This window comes from Spermophilus citellus, assembly GCF_964194105.1.
Source record: "Spermophilus citellus genome assembly, chromosome: 18".
Classification (NCBI taxonomy): domain Eukaryota; kingdom Metazoa; phylum Chordata; class Mammalia; order Rodentia; family Sciuridae; genus Spermophilus; species Spermophilus citellus.
In genome coordinates this window covers 19,279,002-19,295,190 of record NC_138200.1, presented here as the reverse complement: position 1 = coordinate 19,295,190, position 16,189 = coordinate 19,279,002, and the positions used below count along the sequence as shown (strand labels likewise).

At 51.9% G+C, this 16,189-nt stretch overlaps 1 protein-coding gene across 2 annotated transcripts in view; it reads right to left on the bottom strand.

The window, feature by feature from the left end:
- PEPD (peptidase D) overlaps positions 1–4,448 on the bottom strand; it is a 116,593-nt gene extending 112,145 nt beyond the window's left edge. For both annotated transcript variants that reach the window (XM_081275286.1, XM_081275287.1), the window contains exon 1: positions 4,381–4,448. In XM_081275286.1, coding sequence (XP_081131412.1) covers positions 4,381–4,397 — 17 coding nt within the window. In that variant the 5' untranslated portion in view covers positions 4,398–4,448. The remainder of the gene's footprint in view (positions 1–4,380) is intronic.
- Between the last annotated feature and the right edge of the window lie 11,741 nt (positions 4,449–16,189).

The following is a 16,189-nucleotide window of genomic DNA, read 5'->3' as shown; positions in this document are numbered from 1 at the left end:
CAGCAAGCAACCCAGGGCCAAAAGCAGAGCAACCGGGAGTGGGTCAACCCCCAAGGAGGGTGATGTCATTGCCCCCTATAAACTGTCCCTGTCCTATAAAATCTGTGTCCCCATATCAGTGCCACCCTCTCCTTTACCCTCAAAGGCCACCTGTAGGGTTCTGACCTAAGGACTGTGGACCTGTGGGGAGTCACACATAGGATTTAGAGGCTTCATCCTCTTGTTGGGAAAAAAATCAGATCTTTATTTTCTTTAATTTCTAATACAAATTTACATTTTTTTCAACTATTGATGTAAGCAATTAATCACTCAGTATCAGCAATGCATGTGAATTTATCACCCACAGAAATCACAGGCACTTTCAATTCACAGTATTGCTGTCAAAATCAAAGTAGTTATCAGACCTGCTGCTAGCTTTTATTAGTTAATGTGTTAATAAAGAAACATATGATCAATCGCAAATTTAACATTTTGGTAAGTGTATTTTCATATAATGGATATTCCTTGTAATCCTCCGTACTTATTTCATGAATTAAAAAATATTAGGCCAAGAAGGATGCTGCTATGGTTTGTCCCCAAAGGTTCATGTGATAAGAGACCTGGTCGCCCACGTAATAGGGAGTGGAATCTTTAAGAGGTGGGGCCGACTGGGAGGTGCTTAATTGGGGGGGGGGTACCACCCTCAGAGGAGGCTGATAACCTGTCTCACCAGAATGGGTCAGGCCTGGCAGGACTGGAATAGTTACTGTTGCAGTAGATTATTATAAAATGAGTTCAGCTTTCTCAGCTGGTTCTTTTGCTACAAAACCCCTCTTTTCCCCACAAACAGCTTCCCATTCTCCCAGGTGCTCCTGCTGTGTGATGCTATCTGCCTCTGCACCATGAGGCCCTCAAGAGATGCAGTCAGCTAATCTAGCCTTCAGAACTATGAACCAAAATAAATCTCTTCACTTTAAAAAGTACCACATCTTGGGTATTTTATTATAGCAACACAAAATAGACTGGCAGGAGCACAGGTTTCACCAATGCCCGTGGGGTCCACAGCACAAACCAGAGTAAGATCCCTGCACTACAGTGTGAAGTCACTTCTCAACAGGGCCACACTGTTAAGCTCCTGGTAAGAAGCCAGCCAACAACTAGCCAGCTTCTCAACTCTCAGCCTCCAGCATAGGGCCAGGCATCGAGTAGAGGCTTGGGAAGCCTCCTGGCTACCTAACCATCATCAAGGCCGGCAGGTCACCTGGCTGGAGAGGGCCTCAAAGCAGCTGGTGAGCATTCTCACTCCACTTCCTCCACTCCAAGGAGGATGAGGGGGTCAAGCACACACAGGGACCAACAGAGGGCCTATGTGGAAATAGATCCAAGTCTAGGAAAAGTCAAGGAGAGCAAAGGGGCACTCAAGGGCAAACCTATCTCCCACAGACCCACTATCTGTAGCTCCCAGTGCTCGCCCAAGGCCTTTACTCCGGAGCACAAGGTTCACATCAAGGCGGGACAGTGGGACAGGCTTTTGACCAAGAACATCTCCAGATACTCTCCAGAAGAATGCTGACTTCAGTGTGGCCTATGGCCCAACAGGGCCACACCCAGGGCACTCACCTGCTTCCCTTGGCTCTGCAACAGTTCCTGGGTGCCTCTCAGTTAAAGAATGAGAGCTAGATCCATCCCACTCCTTGGAATTCGGTCCCCCTTCCACCCACAACTTCTTTCCTGCCAAGTGTCTCTCAAGACAGCAGGACAGGATGCTGGACTAATTTAGAGTAAAGGGGCATTTCATGTGTGTGGCACATTTCACCAAGCACCAGTCACAGGGCATCCACAGATGGCCCTGGGGATATGAGCTGAATGGGTTCCGGGGTTCCTAGAATGCCAGGAGAGGCAGGAAAGGAAGCCACCCCCCACCCAGTCATGACGGGCGGGTGAGGAAACAGGTCCTGCCAGTCGGGAAAACTTGGATCCTCTGGAGCTCTGAGTAGGAAGCCTGAGTTCTGAGTAGGAGGCCAGGAAATGTCTCTGGGAGGAGGAACCATCTGAGCTGGGCCTGCAAGTTTGTGAATAATCTTGTAATCATGTCAGAGGACAGGGGTGGTCCAGGACCAGAAGGGGAGGGGGCCAAGGATCGAGAATGGAAAAAGCCACGTGAGGGAGCAGATGCAGACAGGTCTGGCTGGAGCTGAAAGGTCCCTACTCTGTCCACAGAAAGCTCAAAGCCCGGCTCAAGAAGGCAGGGCTGCCTCTCACCAAGTGCCACAGGATGGGGGCCCTCTTCATAGAGGAATTAATGGTGAGTGCAGCTGACCCTCAGGAGGCTGTGAGACCCTCTGTCTCAAAACAGAAGCCCCTGAAACACTCCCCAGAGGAGCCTCTTAAATTACTAAGTGGGCCTAAGATGCTACTCAGGGCTTCCACTGTTCCCCAATTCATGTGTGGCACACCTCAGTCACATGGGACTCTCAGGGAGCTCCCCAGTCCCAGTCTAATAGGACTCTATGAGCAACCAAATCTGACTCCCTGGCCATGACTTAATAGCTCATTATGCATGATACTCTGATCTGTCCCGTGAATGCTGCAGCTGGGAGTGGGGTTTTGCTGGGGACATACTCAAATCTCTTGGGGAAGCAAGTGGGCTTAACCTCAGGCTCAAAGTCTCTAAGGGAAGCCCTGTACAGCTTGGGATGGCCCTTCCCAAGGAGGCCCTCCCCAGCCTCTGGAAGCTCCCCTACCTGTCAGTTTCCCTTCTAACAGTGACCCTTTTCAAAACCTCTCTCAATTCTGCTTTAACCTCCTCATCCATCTTGTGTGATGACCCAGAGAATCAGTTCTGTTACAAAAGCCCCTCCTTCCAGTATCCAGTCAGTTCCAATCACCAGTTTGGCTCCTCTATACCTTCAGAAGAGAAGCAGGCCTTAGACCAGCCTGGAGCCCTTACCAAAATGCAGCCCCTGGCACTCCCTGTAGCCACCTGACCAGTCCATTCAGAGAGATAACCAGCCCACAGCAGATGCCAGCTTACACCTACTGCTCACTTTGTTCCTTAAGACAGAGTCACAGGCTGGGTTCAAAGCTCTGATCCTGAACTCCTTCACACCAAATTGGGACTTTGGTCTGCAAAGTTCTCTACCGGAAGTGTCTCATTGCTTAACTCCTAGCACAAAGATCATCCAGGGAATGAAGCCTTCCCACATTCTCCCCTGACCTTAGAGTCCATGTCCCTCCATAGCACACCTGAGGCAGAGAGATGACAGAGCCCTGTATATCCATCTACCCCAGTGGCCAAGTGTCGACCCAAGTGCTGTACTTGGAACCTTACAGGTGCCTACTAAATGTCTGATTTGTACATTCAAAGCTTTCCCAACCTTGAGGGTCAACTGAGAACCTACTGTGCTGTCGTTCTCCCCACCTCCCCCAAAATGCATTCTGTCCACTAGCTTCCCCATTCTGATCTCAATTCCCACCCTGGTATCTGAGATGCTGCTCCCATCTACCCCTACCCTTCCTAGTGCCCTGCACCACCAGACGCACAACCCCTTCTACTGAACTCACAGCCACCAGGGGAGCAAGCTCCTTAAAAAGTAGATCCCAGTAGATTAAAACCTCTCCCACCCCTCAGGACAAAGTCTGGAGAGGCCAGCTGGGCCACCACACCCTCTAGCCCGAGGATGCACCCCTCCTCCCTGTCCCCAGGACACTCCTCAACTCTTAGTCTTTATCTCTTAACCTTTGCTCAAATATTCCCTCATCTGGAACAATCTCCCCAACACTTTGGTGAGCCTGTTCATTGACAATGCTCCCCACTAGGACAACTAACTCTTCTTTCATTCTGCAGAATTATGGATCTCCTACTGTGTGCACGGGGCTGGGCCAGTGAGACCCACTGTGAACTGTGAACCACAGGCCTACGAAAGTATGACAGGTCGTTAGGGAAGAAGAGCTGACATCTGGGCCCCGAAAGAAGGGGGAAGCGCCCCTCTGGCAAAAGGGGGTTCCACGCCCACCTCAAACACTAGCCCCTTCGGGAAGCGCCTGGGGACCAGCAGCCCCGGCCCAGCCACCTTCCCCTCTGAGGGGCGTGGCATGGACACTCGTGTCAACCTGGGCTCCCACCTTGGCCGCACACGGTGAGGCCGCCACAGGTGTGCGGCTGAGGCCTGGGCGCCAGGGCAGCCCCAAGGGCCGGTGGGCAGCGGGAGGGTGCAGGGGGCTGCGGACACCAACGCTGGCCCTGGCTCGGGCAGGGCGGCCGCTGGGCCGGCGGGAAGAAGCGCACAGCCCGCTGCCACACGAGGAGCCCGGCCGAGCCCGGCCCCCCCATGTCCAGCGGGGAACACCGCGATCCCCTCTCCGTGGCCGGCAGGAGCGAGGGAGAGGAGCCCCACTCACCTCGCAGCAGACGCCATGTTCACTCGGCGCACGCGTCACGTGGAGTACAGCGTCAGCTGAACCCGGCCGGGTCCCACTGTAGAGGGCGGGACGGGGGCGTGTCCTCTGGAGGGGCGTGTCCTGGGCGCCTCTGCCCCGCCCCCTCCAGAGTGGGGGCTTCGCTGGACGCCGAGGCGGAGCGCTGGACGGTGGAGAGCATTGAAGCGCCAACCTCCGGCTGCAGGCGAGGTACGAGGCTGGACCGAGCATATTCCCACCCCTTTCTATGATGGGAGGAAGTGACCCGAGACTGTACACACCTTGATTCTGCTTCAGCCCGGGACCGGGCTTCCCAGCACTTCCGCGGGAAGAACACATCTGAATAAAGAAACCTTGGGAGAGCGCCCGAGAATAGTGGTGCACACCTGTAATTGGATCACAGTGTCCACTCCGGAGGCTGAGGGAGGAGGATCGCAAGTTCGAGGCCAGCCTCGGCAACTTAGCGAGACCATATCTCAAAATGAAATTTATAAAGGGCAGGGGTTGTAACTCAGCGGTTGAGCGCCCCTGGTTTCAAGCCTCTGTTTGGGGGCAGAGGGTGGTGGGAAAGAGGGGAATGAGGGAGTCTCTGAACCAGGTTAGAGAAAGGAAAGAACTTGAAAAAAGCTGGGGCAATTGGAGGAACGGAAACCATGAGGAAAGGGAGTGTAAGAGAGAGGTACAGCCTGAGGTAAGCAAGGGCCAGATCCTGTAGGGCCTTGAGAATGGGGCTTGGGAGTTAAGTCTGGTAGGACCTTTTTTCCAAGCCTCCTCAATTCCATAATAGACAAGAACCTGGAGGAGGGAAGGAATAGAGAGGAGTGGCCCAGTGGAGAGGGGTGCAGGATGGCTTGCTTCTCTGCCCAGCTGGGCTCTGGTGTTGGTGCAGAGTCCTACAGAGAAGGAGGAGTTGGGCATGGTGGTGCATACCTGTAATCCCAGCAACTGGGGAGGCTGAGGCAGGAGGATCACAAGTTCCAAGCCAGCCGCAGCAACTTAGGCCCTGAGCAACTTGGTGAGAATTTGTCTTAAAATTTAAAAAAATACAAAGGGCTGGGGATGTGGCTCAGTGGTTAAGAGCTCCTGGGTTCATTCCCCAGTACCAACAAAGAAAAAAAAAAAGTGGGGGAAGATGTAACACTCCGAAAGCAGGTGCTGCCCTCCCTACTGCCTACTGCCAACAGGTGTGGAGCACTTATAGGCAGGCACTGACCCAAATGCTTTGCCAATGTCAGCTCTCAGAAATTTCTCAAAAGCCCTGTGAGATAAGGATTATCCTTAATGCCATTTTACAGATGAGGGAACTGAGGCCCAAAGAGATAAGTAACAGGCCTGAACTCACACAGGTCAGTGGGTGCTCAGGAAATTGTACCCTGTCCCATTATGTAGTAGCCCTACCTTCAGCTGAAGAGACTCAATTCCCTGATAAAGGACAAACTTTGAAAAATAACAAAAGATGAGCAGAAAGCTATTTGTGCCACTTGGGCAAAGGAACAACTGCTCCCAACTAACGCAATCCCACCACCAATTCTTTTGACATAAAATGTCAAAAGTAAGCCGACTGCCAGCTCCTAATGCTTACTAATGTGAAAAAGAAGTAATTATCCTAAATAGTTACAGATAATAGGGAGAGGGCACGAGACAACTGAATGGAGCACCCTTGTCAGTGGGCAGTGGAGGGAGGTCCTCCCCACCCAGCCCATCTGAACGGTGGGCCTCTAGGCAGGGCGGGTCCTGCCAGGGGTGACATCAGTCTGGACTCCAGTAGGGCTGGCCCCTATCCTTCACCCCTCCCCATCAGAGGTCTAGCAGGGCTGCCCCCCTCCCTTGCTTCTGTGCATCAGAGGCTCTGGCTGGGCTTCCAGGAGAAACCGCTCAGGGTGTGGGAGAAGATTGCGTAGTTACTCATGCAGGGCAGACCCAGGATGCTGCTGGGAGCCAGGAGGCAATTGGGGAAAGATTGATTTTAGAGAGTTGGAGTGGGAGTGTGTAAATCAGCCTAGGGAGAGAGCAGGCAGCATGCTCACACCCCACACAGCCTCCGAGGTCACAGGCCTCAGGGAAACAGTCTTTCCTCACCACGGTCTACAGGTGGCTGGGAGGTGAATGTGCTCCCCCAGCCCAGTACCCGGAGCATCGTTAGTCTTCACAAGTGCCTCCACCCAAGCAGACACCTGCAGAAGACGTTCCATCCTGGAACTAGGTCCAACCAGGTGCCTTGCCCACCCATTTCCAAGTAGCCACTGTTCCTTTGGAGCTCCGTGCACACTGCTGATAGCTGGCCATCTGGAGATGGCAGGCCAGTCAGACTCTGTCTTGTGAGCCACCCTTGTGGTCACGCAGAGGTGTCCCCCCAGAGCCATGACACGAGCCCTGTTCCTCTGCTACTGCATTTCAAGGGCACTGGTCTGCTGGAAGTTCTGTGGGACCACAGGTGGCCCGGATGCTGATTCTGACCCTGGGTGGTGCCACCCAGGGTCCAACGATGCGACAAAGGATAGGGGGGCCAGACCCTGCCCTGGAGGATCTTCAGTCTGGGGGAAGAGGAGGAAGAGGAGCCCTCCAGATGGTCCCCGAGAAGCCCACCATCTGGGGGAGGGGGCAAGGTTTTGTGCTGCTACTTAGCTTGTGGGAAGTGACTGAGGGATTCAGAGCAGGAAAGATGTGGAGTCCAAGTTCATCTCCCAGGCAGGAGTTGAAGAGGGTTGAGGGGAGCCTGGAGAGAGCCAGCAAGATGCCCCCCCCCCCCCGCCCATGGCTGTCTCGATGTAGTCGTGTGAACAGGTCCCACCATCCACGTTCGCAATGTCATCAGTTCCGGCAGCCACAGCCCTCCAAGTTCTGAGGCCAGCATGGCCTGCTGCTTCCTCCAAGGCCACCCAGGCTCCTTCAGAGTCACCACCAGCCCCCAAGAGGAGCCCCACATCACGTCCTTACTCCTGCTGTCCCTCCCTGAGCCCAGCCCATCTGGGCATCCATCTTCCTGCAGAAAAGAGTTGGGCAGCAGCCGAGGGACCTTCCCTAGGAAGCCCCCATCACTTCCTCAGATGGAGTGGTCCCTGCTGGGTGCTTTGCCAGGGTCTACGAGGCAATTCAAGATGAGAAATGGAACGGGGACTTCGCAAAGACCAATCATTCAGCAGCACCTTCAAAACAGCGAAGGAAATAAGCTCTTTTTGTGTGTGTGAAAATGGGGGATATATTGTTTTTCACTGTTTGGAAGACTGTTTTCTCATCTTGAAATCACAAGCTGTTTTCTTCCAGCGAGACTTACAAATACATCCAATTATCGACATTCAATCTAGGAAATAAAATTCTGAAATTGTTTTCTTCCACACACATGGAGTGGGCCGGCCAGGTTGTACAGGTGATAATTACTTTTATTTCTTACAAGCCATGCCGGTGCAGAGTGGCTGGCAGATCCACCTTTTATTGCTTCCACGTTTATTACATCGCCCGTCTGTGTTGGGCTAGCTGTTGGTGTAACTGTCCTACCCCAATTCAAGATCTTGATCAAATGAGTGAAACCCCTAAATTCAAAAGGATGAGTGCTAAGTTCCAGAGCAGGAGGGATTTGGTTCTGTAGCCCATGTCCTGCAGAGAAACTCCCTGGAGGGAACAGATTGCCTCTGCCCAGCTCCGAGTCATTGAACGTCACTGACGGGACCATGGGTCCCCCCCTGGCATTTAAAACTGTCCATCTCAGAGACTCCCACCAAGGTGGCACAGTACAATCATACCCTGTCCATACCCTGGATATCCATCCTGTCCCTTTTGGCTGCTTCTGGGGGTGGGGGCAGGGGTGGGGAGTCCCTGGCATCTCACCAAGTTTCATTTTCCATACAAGAAGGGGGTTAAGATGCTGGGAAATCTTAATAAAGCCCGATATAGTGATGGATCAGTTTGGAGTACCAGCACTCCCTTCCTAAATGAGATGTTTGCTTCCATAAACTCATCCTGAATATTGCCATCAGAAAGTCTAGCTATTTTTATTCCAGCCTAGGTGTGAATTTCTGAGTTTCATGGTTTTGTATGATTTTGATGATCTGTTTACATAGGGGAATCATTGATTTTCATTTCTTCGGCTCTCAAGCTCTTATCTAACTCTGCCTATGTATCATTGCCAAATGAATATCCCCAAACATGAATGCCATGTCCAAAAGTTTGTGGTGAGAAAGAAATGCATGCTGGTCTAGAGTCCAGACAGGGGGACATCTCTGGTCCTCAGTTTCTTGGTTTGGTGGTGGAAACCTTTGCTTCCCATATAGGGCAGTTCCAAGGGTCAGATGGGGCTTCAAACACCATGGCCTTTGGGGAACAGTTTAAGATGACACAAATGTGGAACTTATAAGTTTCATTATTAGGACATTTATTGTTATTTGAGAACATGAACACAATGACAAGGAATGTGGATATAGGAACCTAGGTCTGATTCCTAGCTTTGCTATTTACTTACTGTGTGGCTTTGAGAAAATTACCCAACTTCTCTGAGCCTCCATTTCCTCATGGATAAAATGAAAATGATAGATCTCAGCCCAGAAGATTGTTGAGGGGATTATATAGGATGATCCCAGGAGACACTTAGCTCTGCCCCGGCACACGATTCGTATCATCTTTATTTCCATGATCATGTAAGACGTGGGGGCAGTGAGGAGGGACTAGCATCCTATCCCCAAGGTGTGAAGATGGGTGAGCCACTCTGTGAGGTCACTCAAGCCCTGTCCACTTACAGAACAACCTTGACCCAAAAGGTTGAGTCCATAATCCGACACCAAGGTAGCCAATGTGTAGCTTCTTCAAGAGGATTGGCTGGGCCCTGGGACTGCCATACCACCTCAGTCACTTGGACTGGCAGCCCAGTCAACACAGAGATGCTAACAGGATGCAGGAACACAAGAGCAAAAGGTGGGAGGAGGCTGCAGAGATGGTTTCCTGTTGTACTCTGCCTCTGGCCCAGCCTGAGTCTTCAGCCCACAGGGCTCTGCTTATAGGCAGGGATTTTTGTTTGTTGGTTGGTACCAGGGATTGAACTCAGAGGCACTTGACCACTGAGCCACACCCCCAGCCCTATTTTGTATTTTATTTAGAAACAGGGTCTCACTAAATTGCTTAGTACCTTACTATTGCTGAGGCTGGCTTTGAACTTGCAACTCTCCTATCTCAGCCTCCCAAGCTGCTGGGATCACAGGCATGCCCAGCGCGCCTGGCATAGGCAGGGTTTTGAATATAGGGAAGAGGGTCTGCAAGGAGGTTTGCAAGAAGGGTTAGGGACATATAATGGCTTGCAAAATTGACCTCAAATTCTCCCTTGCATTGTGATGCTCCAGCTTCTCCCATCCAGAGGTGGAGTCTGTTTCAGTAGCCCCTGACACTGGGTGGCCACGTGATTTACTCTGGATAATGAGACACTAGAAAAAAACAAAGGTCTTGAAAGGTGCTCACCCACCGGGTTTACCCTCTTGCCACTATTGGCAGTCCTGCCAACCACCACCGTGGGAAGATGCTCTAGCTAACCTGCCGAGATGCCTGGTCACCAGCCTGCCAAGCAGCAGACACACAGGCAAGGCCGGCTTAGATTATGCAGCCTCCAGTCAACCTGACAGCTGACTGCAGAACCATGAATGAGTTCAGCAGAGACCAGCTGAGCCAGCTGCAGATTCCCGAGCTACATCAATGGTTATTTTTTGGCTGTTATATGGGACAGTTTGTTATGCAATGATCGTAAGTGGCCTAGAGCAGAAGGAAGAGACCCTGGGATTACTGTCCCAGGGAGGTGACGGGGGGGGGGGGGGGGGGGGGCAGATGCTGCAGGAGCTATTTGCACACAGAGCTCTGGGAGGTGCAGGGTCCCTGCAGCACTGCTATGGAGCCCTGGGGAGAAAGTCTGACTTCCCCTCACCCTGGCCTGGAGTACAGAATGGCCTCAGTGCAGAGAAGGCTGCAGGGATCCCTATTCTGCTTGGGTACCATGTGGCTGCACTGCCTTGGGGGGTTGGGGAGACAGCACCCCCTACCTAATACCCACAGCATATAGGGAGCCGGACAGTATGTTTGCAGAGAGGTAGTGCCCAGGGTGGGGCTTCCTGGACTTGAAGTACAGCAGGACTCTGTGAGCTTCTGTAAAAATCCCTTCCAAGGACCCCAGGAATACCTAGGACTTTTAAAAGGCCTGGAGCATCCCTGTAACACAAAGGGGACAGGATGAGGTTGTCAATGGAGTGTATTAAAAACCAGTGAGCCAACCTGGGGACTCAGACTGCACTGTCCTAGATTGCTGACAGGGGACAGGCAAGGCTAGCATGGGGTACACAGAGAGAGGATGTACTTCCGGGGCATCTGGATGGGTTACTTGGAGGTGATAGCAGGAAATTCATCCCTAGACTAGCTTTGATCAGAGAGACTCAGCTCTTACGGGGAAGCCAAGCACAGGGCAAGAGGGGAAAGCTGCTGTTCCCAAAGCTAAAACCTTCTCCAACTCACTGCCGATGCGGGTCCTGTGGTGAGACATCTTCCTATGGCCAAGGCTGGGACTGGACAAGCCGAGTGCCCTGCCCCAGTTCCAAGCACTAGTCATTATATATGGAGAATCTTTCAAAAAAATTAATACAGACCCAAGAAGTTGTCACTGCTATGCCCATCTGGGACAGTGAATTGGATGTCAAGTTCACTGGTGGCGTGTGAACCAATAGGACTCTCACTCCCTTCCCTATCCGTTCTGGACATTCAGGTCAAACTGCCTTGGGGAAAAATCACAACTTTATTTTCAGATCTCAGAGATCAATGTCACACTATGCATTTAGGACTAGAGGGGAAACGGACTAACAATCATCTGACCATGGTAATGCCAGAGGCAGGTGTCCCCGCACAGGCAGCTCCTCCAAAGAGGCATCTCATCTCGATACCCAGACTGCAAATCTGCCTGCAGGGCCAGCTGTCAGCCTGGCACAGGGCCTCTCCAAGATTTCCTTGCTGGATGATTCAGGGTGGCTGACCAGCTTCCCAGAGCCTTGGTACCAGTCCCACCAGTCCCCGGGGGGATGGGCAGCCAGACCTTTCTTAACAGAAGTCTGGGATGAGAAAGGACCTAAAATCTCCACCAGGTGCAAATCCTTTTTGTTTTGTTACTAGGATTTGGATCCAGGGGCACTTTACCACTGAGCTACATCCCCGGCTCTTTCTGTTTGTTTGTTTGTTTGTTTGTTTACTTATTTATCTACCTATTTATTTATTTATTGAAGGCAAGCTCTCACTAAGTTGCTGAGGCTGGTGTGTACTCCACCGTGCCTGGCAAGTGCCACTAGTTCTCAAAGGGAAGGGACTAAAGCCACAATGAAATGAGCTCACAGACTCTTTGTGGCTGTTCACTGAACTCCAAACAGCAAAATTGGTTGCACAGCAAACTGTTTTTAATGTTGGATATTGTACCAAAAGCTCACTTTTCTCTCTGTCACTAGGGGACACTTGCTAAAGGCCTTTTCTAAGGGTATTCAACTCATCTAGGGAAGGTCCAAGATTCTTCTCTGTGTGTCTGTGTGTGTAGACATGCAGTCCACTCCCAGAGGATCTTATTGGGTGGGCTTGGGCGTTGTCCAGGCATCTGGATTTTTTTGACCAGCACTCTAGCTATCTGTTTTTTGTGGCCAGATTTGGGGCCTATTGTCTGGGCAGCCATCCAAGAGACTCTCATGTCTTGAGTTTATGCCTACTATTGTGCCAGCCCTATGGGCTGCCTCTCCTGGGCTGAAGCATGGGTGCTGAGCATCAATTCCAAGTTCATTACCCTCCTCGTTAATTCCCTCCCTTTCCCTGGAGAGAACCCTTCACACCCAAGTCCCTTGGAAGCCCACTCCTTCTGGCCTCCCTGCAGGAAAGCTTACCTGTGTGGCCAGGGATCTGGGGTCTTTACAGGGCTCAGCCCCTGCTGATGATGGAACCCACTAGCACATCTCTCCCACCCCAAGATTGGCACCGAATCGTAGCTTGCTGAGACTGAATATTGTCAGGCTGTAGGGAAATAAAATTGGAAAGCGACTTTGGAGGACACTTTGGAAATGTCTCTTAAAACAGAACAAGGAGAAAGAAAAGGCAAAGAAAACTAAGCCTTCAGACCCTGTAATTGCGGTTCTCATTATCTGGAGTAAAGAAAGTGTTTCCTGAGTATCAAGGGAGGGAAACCAGATCACTTGGAGTTGCAGCATTATTTGTGATAGTGAAAAATTGGAGGCAATGTGTTTGTTGATCAGTGAACTTCTGTCTACTCATGCGCAGGAGCACAATGAGACCAGGAGTGTCCTAGATCTGCAGATATCAAGGAGGAATCTCAGCACTTGGTGAAGAGAAGCCAAGATACATTGCTCACCCTGCGGACGTAGAAGATCCACAAGGGACTGGTCCATGTCCTCATGGATGCGCGTTTGTATATGTAAAGCACACCAACAAGTGCTTTTGGAAGAAAATAAGCCAAAATGGTTGCCTTAGAGAAGGGGGAGGGTCCTGTGAGGGGAATATGGAGGGGACTGTAACTTTTTTTTGAAAGGAAAATATATTCCCTCATTTGTGTAATTAAAAATAAATAAAACAACTTTAAAAACAGAAAATATCTCAGAAGTGCTTCTCTGCCTGAGGGGCTCCCTTTGCAAATGCTGGGGAGCTTGCTTGAATTCTGTGGGCCCCTACATCTATGCCCTGCCACGGTCTCCTGTCTCCTCTGTCTTCTCCACGGTCCCTCCCCAGCTCCTGGCTCAGGAGTCGCAGGTCAAACCCTGTCCAGGGTGGAGAGGTTGGTTGGCTTTATATTGAAGGAAAGGATGCCGCTGTTATTTACTGGGATCCTACGCAGATTTCTTCAGGGCTGGTGCCAAAAGGATATTTGGGATCCCTGAGAAAGGGGTGCTCCATTGCTTAGTGGGAGTTCAGACCCTGTGTGCCCAAGGCCATCTTCTAATCCCGGCCCCACCTCCATCCGCCTATCCCTACTCACTGTCCTACCTCCTGAGCTTCCACTACTGACCCCCACCTCCAGGCCCAGAGCCTGACTCTCCACCGCAGCTCCAACACCTGCTCCTGGTCCCTGCCTCTACCACACCAACCATCACTCTGGCCCCAGTTCCCCAGGACTGCCCCCCACATCCTCTCCTCTCCTGACCCTCGCTTCCTAACCAGGCCCCATCACTTCCCCTGGGGAAAGAGGCTTCCCTTGCCTGTCTCCACAGCCCTGGGGAGAAGCAGGAGCCAGTCCTTTGGTGGGGTGGCTGCCAGTGAAAGAGAAAATGGTATTTTAAGCTTTTATTCATCCAGGAAAGGAATATCCTCCCTCCCCCTCCCCAGGATTAGCAAAACAGTGTTCACCCCCCTCCTTCTTCCTGTTTTCCAGCCTCCTCCTTGGTTTCCATGGATTCAGAGATTTGCTCCCAGCACCTGAGCCCCAGGGGAGGGGGAGGAAGGGAGGGGAGTGGCCCAGCCAGAGGGGGAGGGGGAGGGGAAGCTGCTCCAGGACAGCCCCCCACAGATGCACCTGCTCCACCCTCTCCTCCCACAGCCACCTCTCAAAAGTCTTTCTGGGAACTCAGTGGGGGCCTGACCAGTCTCATTCTCCCTTTGCATGGCCGTGGGGGGCTGCAGGAAAAAGGTCACCCACCAAATGACCTCAAAGTCAGCTCACTGAGAGACTGCTGCCTCAGCCAGGATGTACTGCTGGTGATCACAGCAAGAGAGGACACAGTCCACACTGGCTGATGCAGTAAAAGAGCTGTCCCAAATCCTACTGCCTGCCCCATCATGTCTCAAACCCTAAGATCTAGGTCCAGAGCGCAAGCTCTGGGTTCCGACCTTGAGTGGACGAAAAGGACCATTCAGGGAAGAGGCAGAGCTCATTACTGGGTCAGTCTCCATCCTGCCAAGAGCTCACTTGGTCCCTTTTTTATGAGGCTCCAGTGCTGGCTACAGATATGAATCCCTGGACAGAAGGAGAAGAAGGGGACCTGGGTCCACCTGGAGGCTCAACTGCCCAGATGCAAGGTATCACTACCTCCCCCCAATCTGCCAGTGCCCCTAGGCCACTGTCACTGTGACTTTCTCTGTTGAGGGCTGCTTTGGGTACATGCCTGAGTGTGGCCATGTCATGGTGTCTGTGCAAGGTCCCTCAGCCAGAGAGTCAGGGGCACTGCAGCAGAACCAGGATCAGAGCCAAGGTCCAGGGCACCAGAGCAGACTGTATGAGCAGAGCAAGTGCCCCACAGGGAACTCATCCCAGGCTGGGGACCTTCCCTGGGTTCCTTCCCCAGCCCAGGGCTCAGAACGTTCTGTGAGCTGTGGACATCCTTCTTATGGGGTCCTTTCTCATCATCCATTTACCCAAGTCCTGAGGCCACCTGACACCATGTTTGGATAGGTGAGTGGTCTGCACTGGGTAGTTAGATTCTTGGAGACTCTTCACAGAAGGGAAGTCTCCAAAGAAGGATCTGAGGAGTTCCCAGAGAGAAGGGGGAGCTTGACTCAGGAACAGCAGGGTTTTTGGCATATCCAATGGTAAAGAATCTCAGAAAAGGCCAATGGCATGGACAGAAGTTTATTTAGAAAAGCTGATAATATTCAAGGAAGAATGGGGGGCAATCTCAAGAAACACACTTTTTTTTTTCTTTTTCTTTTTTTGGTACCCAGGGGTGTTTAACCACTGAGCCACACCCCCCAGCCCTTTTGTTTTTTTTTCTTTTGAGACAGAATTTCACTAAGTTGCTCAGGGCCTCACTAAGTTGCTGAGGCTGTCTTTGAACTTGCGACCCTCCTGCCTCAGCCTCCTGAGCCACTAGGATTATAGGTATACACCACTGTGCCCAGCGAGGGATACACTATCAAGGGAGAGTGCAGGCCATTTCCAGAGGGACAGGCAGCAGCCAGTTGGTGTGCTGTGCTCATTTATATAAAGAGTGACAATTGCTGGGGGCTGGACTAGAGTGAGCAGGGCAGAGATGCATAATTTCGGACCAACATTCCCTGCTCTTGCCCTTTGCCCTCCTGTTGCAGGGGTGGAGGGCATAATCGTTCATGGATGCTTTCTGCATTTTACTCGTTCATGGTGTTTCCTTTGAGACCCAGTACCTCTTCCTTTATTCCCAAATTCCCTGCTCAAGACAACTGTGACCCCAGGGACTGCACAGGGCCCAGTGGTCCTCCACCCTGGATTCCAGTAGAATCTTCTGGAGAGGCTCTGAAAGCCACGAGCTCCTGAGCCTCACCCCAGACCAATGGAATCAGAATCCCCAGGAAAGGAGCCAGAACACTGGGGGTTTTGAAAACTTCCGGGTCAAATCTCCTGGAAACGAGGATGACTGAGAAAGCTTTGGGACAGCTCTCCTCAGTACTATTGGCAGAGATGGGGGACTGAGGGTGAGGAGTGGGCAGAGGAGCAGGAGAGGAAAGTGGTGCAGGTGGACTCCAGGCAGGGTCTCCGCTCTTCTGATCAACTCCATGACCAGTTCCTGTTGGGTCTGCAACCCTCCCCTGTTTCTGCCACCTGAGGGCTCCCCGTGGCTCCCTGCCCGCTCTTCCTCTTTGTCCTATCACCACTCACTCCAATCCCTTCAGAATCTTCACTCTCAAACTGGCTGAGTCACAAAACCGGAAAAGGAAACCATCCATCTGCAGCCTTAAAACAGAGCCCTCTCTAACCCAGCAACTCCACTCCCGCCGCACACCCAACAGGAACGTGAGCATCTGTCCACCCAGACATGGGCAAGAATGCTCATAGCTTCGCTATGCAAAAGAGCCCCACACGGGAATCTGTCCAAATGCC